The sequence below is a fragment of the Nicotiana attenuata genome, chromosome 2, assembly GCF_001879085.1.
Source record: "Nicotiana attenuata strain UT chromosome 2, NIATTr2, whole genome shotgun sequence".
In the NCBI taxonomy this organism is placed as follows: domain Eukaryota; kingdom Viridiplantae; phylum Streptophyta; class Magnoliopsida; order Solanales; family Solanaceae; genus Nicotiana; species Nicotiana attenuata.
In genome coordinates, this window is record NC_031990.1 from 92,578,052 (window position 1) to 92,586,701 (window position 8,650).

General features: G+C 36.2%; 1 protein-coding gene across 1 annotated transcript in view; it reads right to left on the reverse strand.

Moving 5' to 3' along the window:
• The window catches only part of LOC109215133 (geranylgeranyl transferase type-1 subunit beta), an 8,762-nt gene extending 2,133 nt beyond the window's left edge, over window positions 1–6,629 (reverse strand). The window contains exons 1-7 of the mRNA XM_019379157.1: window positions 6,243–6,629; window positions 5,284–5,359; window positions 5,128–5,186; window positions 4,884–5,023; window positions 2,851–2,906; window positions 2,693–2,769; window positions 166–211 (exon numbers count right to left, since the gene is read on the reverse strand). Of these exons, the coding sequence (XP_019234702.1) occupies window positions 166–211; window positions 2,693–2,769; window positions 2,851–2,906; window positions 4,884–5,023; window positions 5,128–5,186; window positions 5,284–5,359; window positions 6,243–6,455 (667 nt within the window). The 5' untranslated portion in view covers window positions 6,456–6,629. The remainder of the gene's footprint in view (window positions 1–165; window positions 212–2,692; window positions 2,770–2,850; window positions 2,907–4,883; window positions 5,024–5,127; window positions 5,187–5,283; window positions 5,360–6,242) is intronic.

Genomic DNA, 8,650 nt, shown 5'->3' on the forward strand with positions numbered 1-8,650 from the left:
CCCCAAAAAAAAAAAAACAAAAGAAAGGAAGGAAATAGTTTCTACTAATTAAAATGTTCAAATGAAAAGATCCTTATATGAGACTCCAAAAAAGTAGGACATCACTCCCATCAATGGTAAAAACTAGGGATCTAAATAAATGCATCAGAGAGAGTATTCACTCACCATGCGATTCTGAACCAGGAATTAAACCAAAGCCACCATCATATGACTGCATGAACCAGACAACAGTGCTTGACATGAGAAGCATCACCAAGAATCATAGCAAAGAAAACTCTAGAGCTATGAAAACTAAAGCGATGCATCTGCAACAGGGACTCTTTATCATTAAAAATATGAGGGAAAAGACATATTACCCCCTAAACTTGTCCGGAAAAGTCATTTACACACTTTAACTTTACAGGCGATCTATCACCCCCTTATTCTAGTTTGAAGTCCCAAAATTGCAACAACCAGATCAGATCCAAGCTTTGTTTACACACGCTGACACGTGGCTTATCCACATTTTTTTCTTTTCTTTTTCCTTTTTTCACTAGAATAAACCCCCAACCGCACCCCACCCCATAGTTTCCTTCTCTTCTTCCTCCCGGCGTCTATTAGCATATCCATATGCCTACCTATCAAAAACTAATCAAATCACAGAGATCAGGGTTTGTAGAAGAAAGAGGAAATTTTAGGCAAGTGATATTCACTTGATTTCTTTTCCATTTCTCGTCATCTTCAAATGAGTAGCAACTAGAACAAACATACAAGCAAAAAATTTAAAGTTTTTAAATGGTATTAACTTAATGTGGTGCTTATGCTTTCTTGAGCCGAGGGTCTATTGGAAACAGCCTCTCTATCCTCACAAGGTAGGGGTAAAGTTTGCGTACACACTACCCTCCCCAGACCCCCACGGTGCGGGATAATATTGGGTATGTTGTCGTTGTTGTTGTAAATGGTAGTAACTGGCATGCAGAGGCTTTCATCTAATGTAAGCTAAATTAATACTGAAAACCGATCCAGATATTTCTACTTGTTAAATTGTTTAATGATCACTTTTGACCAATTATTTGAGGTTGTTGTTTTACTTTTTATGATTAATCAGTCGCTGGTGGGTTAGGATTTTTAATTAAAAAAGATGTTTATGGTGAGGTAACGGAGACGATTAAGCAGTGTTAGAGAAAGCGGTCGCTTCCTCGCTTAAAGCGAGAAGCAATGCGATGTGAAGCAGTACCCGCTTCCCCATGTGAAGCGACTCAGGTATTAAAAAGCGACCGCTTCCCGCTAAAAAGCAAAAAGCAACCAAGCGAAGCGTAGCGATGGAAGCGGGCGCTTCTTTGTTTTAAAGAGAAGCTAGGCTTCTTTGTTTCAGCAACAACATGTATGTGATGATTTTCCTCCTCCTCCTTCATCTTATTCTTTCACTGTTTCAACGTCCAAATAGCAGCGAAATGCTGGCGAATTTTTTTTTTACCTTCGGTTCTTTCTCTGAATTGATGCCAATACTGCCCTTCCTAGTTGATGAAGAAGAAGAAGTTGAAGAAGATGACGAGCAATATAATAATGATAGTGGAATACAAGAATTTGATAATCTTGTAGAAGAATAGGATGCTCATTTTGTGCTTTAATTGAGGCTACTCTTTAGTTTTTACATTGAAGTATTGAACATTTGCTTACAGTTACATGTGTTGTCTATGCAGTATTTATTTTAATTTTTTTTTAAAATTCCGCTTCACTTCAAAAAAGCGAGCGCTTCGCTTCTCGCTTTAAGAGAAATGGGGGTTGTCGCTTTTCCTCGCTTCACGCTCTTCACAACACTGCGATTAAGAGGAGAGTGGAAGAGATTGGGTGGTGACAGCAATTTCCTGGACAAATGCTGGCCAAATCTTCGTCAGACCGTGATGACGAGGAAGAGGTGTTGTGGTCTTGCCATTGAAGACCACCAGATCTGGGAAGCAGACAAAGAAGAAAAGGAAAAGAATAAAAGGGAAAAAGAAAGAAAAGAGTATAAGGAAAAATAAAACTAAAAATATAAAGTATAAATATTTAAGTATAGTTAGTTGACAACATCCAATAGAAAGATGACATGTGTGTTGCTTAATCAGTTTTAAAAAACATTTCTTGCTTTTCACGCGCATGTATGAATTTGATAACACATTCTTTGCCACATCAACTCTTAGGGGGAAATAAATTCACTTCAAACAAGAATAAGAGGGTGATAGGTCGTCCATAAAGTTAAAGTGTGTAAATGACTTTCAGGACAAGTTTAGGGGGCAACATATGTCTTTTCCCAAAATCTAAGGAATGAGAAACTTATTTATCATAAGGGTGTCATTTATAATACTTAACCATTTCTAAGACTTTAATCCTGAAAATTTTTGCATGGTTTTTCAGGTGACAGCGTCAAACTGCAATGAGAATGCACAAAAATTGAATAAATCTAGACTCTCAAAATAAGGATGTGAATGCTTAAATGTACTCTGTAAAATGAACATTTTCCCCCTAATAAAGTAGCTGTCACGGACAACTTGCGCGCACCTCGACTATATAAACATAAATGCTTAACATGAATGATGTTGGTAAAATGGAATGAATCTGGATGTGCCAAATTGAGCTATCAATAACTTATGTAAGTTCATGTTATCCGAGTGCGAACTACATAAAAGATACAGAATAAGAAGTGTAAAACAGATGCTCATGCTCTGTATACCTGACAGTTGATAATGTACTCTTTGGCTTTCTTCGTGTCAATGCCACTCCAGTTTTCCAACATGGAAGAGATTGCCGCTGGTATGCAGGTCAGCAATAATCAATTTTCATTCTGAAGTGTTTAAGATCAATAAGCTCAATGGGAAGATATTTTTATACCCGCACAGTATACAAAACGGAGGTCTGTCTCTGCCCCGCTATGAATGGGCATAAAGCTGGAAAACGAAAAAAATTAGCAGTTAATATAAAAGAACCTAAATAGGCATAAACACACACCTCACATATTCTGAGGTCAAGATTATGGCAGACTCTTTTGCATGTCAAACTTTTTAAATTTATTGTGGATAAGAAAATAGAAGCGGAAGAAATATAGGTGCTAATTTCACAGTTGGCAATGGTGTACTCGAGCTTTATCAATATTTTTATTTAAAGATGCATCTAATGGTATAGCTCTCAAGAGATGTTGGCAGAATCAATGATATAAATATAAATATCTGTTTGTCCTAGCTTTCCATCAGAAATTGATTGATGTCTCCATACATAAGCAGATGTACAATTGACATATAAGAAGGTGTATATACCTCCATAGCTTAAGCACCTTCGGCCCTTTCTTTTCATATTTTTTTAATCCGTAAGCCAATGTCCTTTTCTTTTATTCCCTATTTTCCTTTCTATTCTTGTTTCTTTCAGGGAAGGATTGGGTGGAATTATCACTGGTAGCACATTCTACAGGATAATTGAATCACTTAGCATGAAGAAAATCAAGGACCTTCAGAAATAACAAAACAGCATAATCTGAGACAGGGCATGCTGAAGAAAAGATAGAAGCAATTTCTTTTGTCCATTGCACAGCTGTTTCTCAAGGCTGCAGAATCAGTTGGCCATTTAAATCAAGCCCATTCCAGTAGGTCTAAACTCTATTAGATTTTATCATGCTTGAAGCTTGTGTGGATAATAAACAAAGAAAATCAGACATAGTAGATAAGGGCTGATTCATGAAATTCCAATGAACATCGCAATTAGGATAATAAATGCCATGTGGTTGCAGTAATGCCATGTGGTAAAAAGATAATAACTCTGTTTCCTCAATCTTGCAGAAAACAAAGAAAGAAAGATACAATTTAGTCATCCAGCATGGTCAGTTGATGTGGCCTTGAGCAGGAAGGATGAAGGAGCTTGATGAGGCCACACCTCTGAACTTTTAGCTTCATGGAACCAGTCAGGATAAACAATAGCACTCTCACATGTATAGATTCTCTATAAAAAGTGAATGGAATAGGATGAGGAAACAGGCTGGGCAGGTTAACCTTGACATCAATATTACTAATATACCCCGAAGGTGCTTAAGTAACAGCATTGATCCCCTCCCATTCGGCTTCACTCACCTCTTGGCCCTTTCTCCTATTTGATCACAATTTAGTATCCTTGAAGAAGTTAATCCATTTAACATTTGACAATCATGAACAACAAAAAAGCTAGAGTACAGCCTTCAAACATGCCATGGTTCTAACGAATATAACAGCGGTCGCCACATGCTCTTTACACACTGAGGTCCTGGTTACAGGGAGCTTCAATTTTAGAAGTCTCTTGGTGCATAAAAAAGAAATGAAGCTTCACCTGGTGAACTACAATGGTATATTGCATGTAAATGAGAGGAGTTTCAACATTAGTTGCAGTTGAGCAGTAGATGATTCTGTCTCTGTAATTCTAGCTAATATTCTTTGAAATGATATCAATATGAGGCTCCGTAAGGTAAGGCCGACCTGCTGAAATGTGCTGCTTCACTTTGTGAATGCTATTATGACAAAAGTGGCCGCAATAAAGGTTAGACAAGGGGTATACCATTTTCATCATGTACTAGCTGCAAATAGTATGGTCCTTACTGGTCTCTTGGAATTTTTGTTCAACATGCTTTGCTGAATAAAGTTACTAGTTACAAAATTTTAATAAGAAACTGATTCTCCAAATTGAGAATCAGATAGGCCGATGCCTGGGTAAAGATTGAATTTACCATTCTACCTTCTACTATATGTGCCATGAGAGTAAGCAAAGGCGATGGATTGTAGACCCAAGGGTATTTGAAGCTTAACGAAGAGCTTAGATAGAGAGAAAATAAGGCAGCAATTTTAGATAAATACATGTATCACTGATCAACAAGTTAAAATCATAGAAAGAAAAGCTATAAAAAGTACCTTCCATCATGTTGCTGAAGATTTTTCATTGATTTGACGATTGATGTGGAATCCAGAAGTGAAAAGTCATAGCCAACAGTCTTCAATATGGATAGCGCGCAGTAAGTACTCGCCAAATGACTGCCATTGGGGATAGCATCCTGTGTACAGACCACAGGACAGGTGAATCCATAGGAATAAGTTGTTCTAATTCAGCTTGTTACCCTCAACAGCAATTAACAATTAACAATAACCATGCATGTACCTCAGTGTCATTTGATTGATACTGAGAACTTCTAGAACCATGGAAACCATAAAATTGTCCTGCACAAATCCGGAAGTCCATAATAGTTATACTTGCCTTAAAGTAAAGGCTTGCTTGAGTAATCAAAGTCACTTCTCTATATTAACTTAACCATACCATTGTTCAGTTCAGCTTCATCTCGCGGAAGAGCTTGCAGCGATAAAACCCAATTAATCACCCCTTCTTTGTCAACCTGGCATGGGAAAAAAGATTACTGTGGATAGCGAACTCTTCTATACATTCATAACTAGATAAATTAGTATTGCTTAAGGTTTTGTCCACTTCAAGCATCTGCAAATGTATTTTTTTTGTGACCGACAAATCCCCGAGGGTTAGTGGCGCACAGTTTGAAACTCGGTGGATGATGGGATCTGCAAACGTGATTATACCGCAAAATATTTTATGTTAAAGAGTTCTTAAAAATAGGAGCAATTTTGAGTGCTGCATAAACAGAACATCGTAGCTCGGCTTAGTTAACTCCAAATTACTAGAAAGCAACATTAATTTCAAATATAAATCAAAAGAAAATTTTATCAAGGCTGAAGAGACGGATACTTTACAAGGAAAACAAAGTACTCCCTCGTCCAAAAAAAGAAGAGTTCATAATACAAGGCTAAATGCATCTAATTTTTGATATAACATGAAGAGAATTGTTTTATCACAAAAATACATAAATATGCTATCCACCCTCCCCTTCTTCCATTTTTAGATGACAAGCATAACATGTTAATTTGACTAATTTATTCTACTAGAGGTAGAAAAAAAATTAATGTACTATTTGAAAAGTTATTTTGATAGACATCAAACCAAAGTTTACAGATTTGAATATTTAAACGAATGAGGCATTCCAAAATAGAAAAAAGTGTAATTTAAATCAGTACGGACGGAGTAAATAGCAATCATATAATAAAAATTGTTTAAACAGATGACTGAAAAGAAACTACAGTCATTACTTCGGGATAACGAGAGTATTAACTACCACAATTTAGATAAAAAAGTTTCTACTACAATATATACAATTTAGAAAAGTTGTAAATATTTAAAAGCAAGGTAAATTAAAAGGAAGAGAAAGTTACACGATCGAGGGCGCGTAGGATGTCGAGACCGGAGATGGTGAAGTAAGCGAGAGTGAGGCGATTGATCTCTTGCGATTGATAAGGTGAAGGTATGAGTTCCAGCATCATCTCTAAATAGCAAATATGCCGATTTCTATCGAAGAACATAGGGATTGATTCCGGGTCAGAATCTGGATCGGTTAAGCTCCGAATTTCATCATCTTCCTCCGCCATGTTAGGCGTGATAATGCCGGCGACGTGGATTCCGACGGTCGGAGTTCCACTATTTTGCTTTAATTGTTAAAAGCTCCCCTCTCGAATGAATATTAGAATGTTAAAAGCCCAAGAAGCCCTTTTTCTTTTCTTTTTTTCTCTTTCCTTTTCTCCTCAGTATATGTACCCGCGCGGTTCAACGTAAAAAAAAGCGAGGAGAGATAATAGAAACATATTTATATTGTATATTAAATTTAGCGAAAACAAAAAATAAATAGATGAATTTGGTTGGGTCTAATATTGGGGCCCAAGTATGATTTAAGATGGGGCATTTGCATCTATAACCGTTTTTTGTGCCACATTTTAACTTGTGCTCGCTTTGCAAAAAAAATTGCAAGCGTACCCGCTTTTTCACATAACTTCAGCCCACGGGGCTGAAGTTTTTCTTTTGTACTGGAAAACTTCAGCTGAAGTTTTTGTCTTTGTAACCGGAAAACTTAAGCTCTAGAGCTTAAGTTTTCCAGTTATAAAATAAAAACTTAAGCTCTAGAGCTTAAGTTTTCCAGTTATAAAATAAAAACTTAAGCAGTTTTCCAGCTTAAGTTTTTCAGTTATAAAATAAAAACTTAAGCAGTTTTCTAGCTTAAGTTTTCCAGTTATAAAATAAAAACTTAAGCTCTAGAGCTTAAGTTTTCAGTAATAAAATAAAAACTTAAGCTCTAGAGCTGAAGTTTTTCTTTTGTACTGGAAAACTTCAGCTCTAGAGCTGAAGTTTTTGTCGTTGTAACCGGAAGTTTGCCAGTTATAAAATAAAAACTTAAGCTCTAGAGCTTAAGTTTTCCAGTTATAAAATAAAAACTTAAGCAGTTTTCCAGCTTAAGTTTTCCAGTTATAAAATAAAAACTTAAGCTCTAGAGCTTAAGTTTTCCAGTTATAAAATAAAAACTTAAGCAGTTTTCCAGCTTAAGTTTTCCAGTTATAAAATAAAAACTTAAGCTCTAGAGCTGAAGTTTCTATGTTGTAACTAGGAAACTTCAGCTCTAGAGCTGAAGTTTTTGTCTTTGTTTCTTGTACTGTTTCTTGTACATTCATCAAAGGAATTACATGGAAATATCTAGCAATTTTTGGCAGATAGTCTTGAAATATCATGTTTAAGTAGCTACATATTATTTCCCGTTAAAATTTGTTAGAATGGTCAATGAAAATCTCACGATTACATATCGTGCAAAGCTAAATCCAGAAAATCTATCTTCTTCTGTTACCGCAAAGCATGAAACTAGCAAGTTCCAATCTCATATTCTATTTTTAAAGGCTTATCTCAAACACTAACTACAGTGAAGAGCAAGAACTGTGGTATTGAAGAAGAAGAAGAAGAAGAAGAAGAAGAAGAAGAGGAGGAGAAGGGGAGGAGAAAGGGAAGCTGAAGTTTTTTAAAAAGTGGGTACGGGTGCAAACAGAAAGACAAAGCGGCTACGGGTTAAAAGGGGGCGCCCTTTTACATTTAAGATCAACTCACAGTATTATTCTAAGAAATTTTCCTAGTAGATGTGAAGCTAACTTAGAAGTATAGTGCTCTCGAGACCTATAAACAATAAAAAGAATTAACCATCAAGTTTTAAGTACAATGAAGAGCAGTAAGGAAAGATTAAATGGTCCAAGCAACAAAGAAAGATTAGATGGTTTTTTTAATTTCCCTCGCCAATGTCGTTCTGTAAGACCATGATTGTACCTATGTTAATTCTCACACTGAATTATAAGGTGCAGGTTTCACATTGATGGAAAAACTGTAGTTTCTATTGCAAAAAATGGTTTCTAAGCGCTCTCCAAGACCTATAAACAATAAAAAGAATTAAACATCAAGTATTGGGTATAATGAAGAGCAGTAAGGAAAGATCAAATGGTCCAAGCAGCAGAGAAAGATCAGATGGTCCTTTTAATGGTCCAAGCAGCAGAGAAAGATCAGATGGTCCTTTTAATGGTCCAAGCAGTATTTCCCTCGCCAATGTCGTTCTGTAAGACCATGATTGTGTCTATGTTGATTCCTACACTGAATTATGAGCTGCAAGTTCCACATTATGGAAAAAATGTTGTTTCTATTGCAAAAAATATGGATTCTACCATATGATATATATATAGTTTGTAAGAAGATCTTCTCTCTAATGACTCGGTGAATCCATTTTTTTGAGTTGGAGATCCGCATGCATCTGCCATCGGGA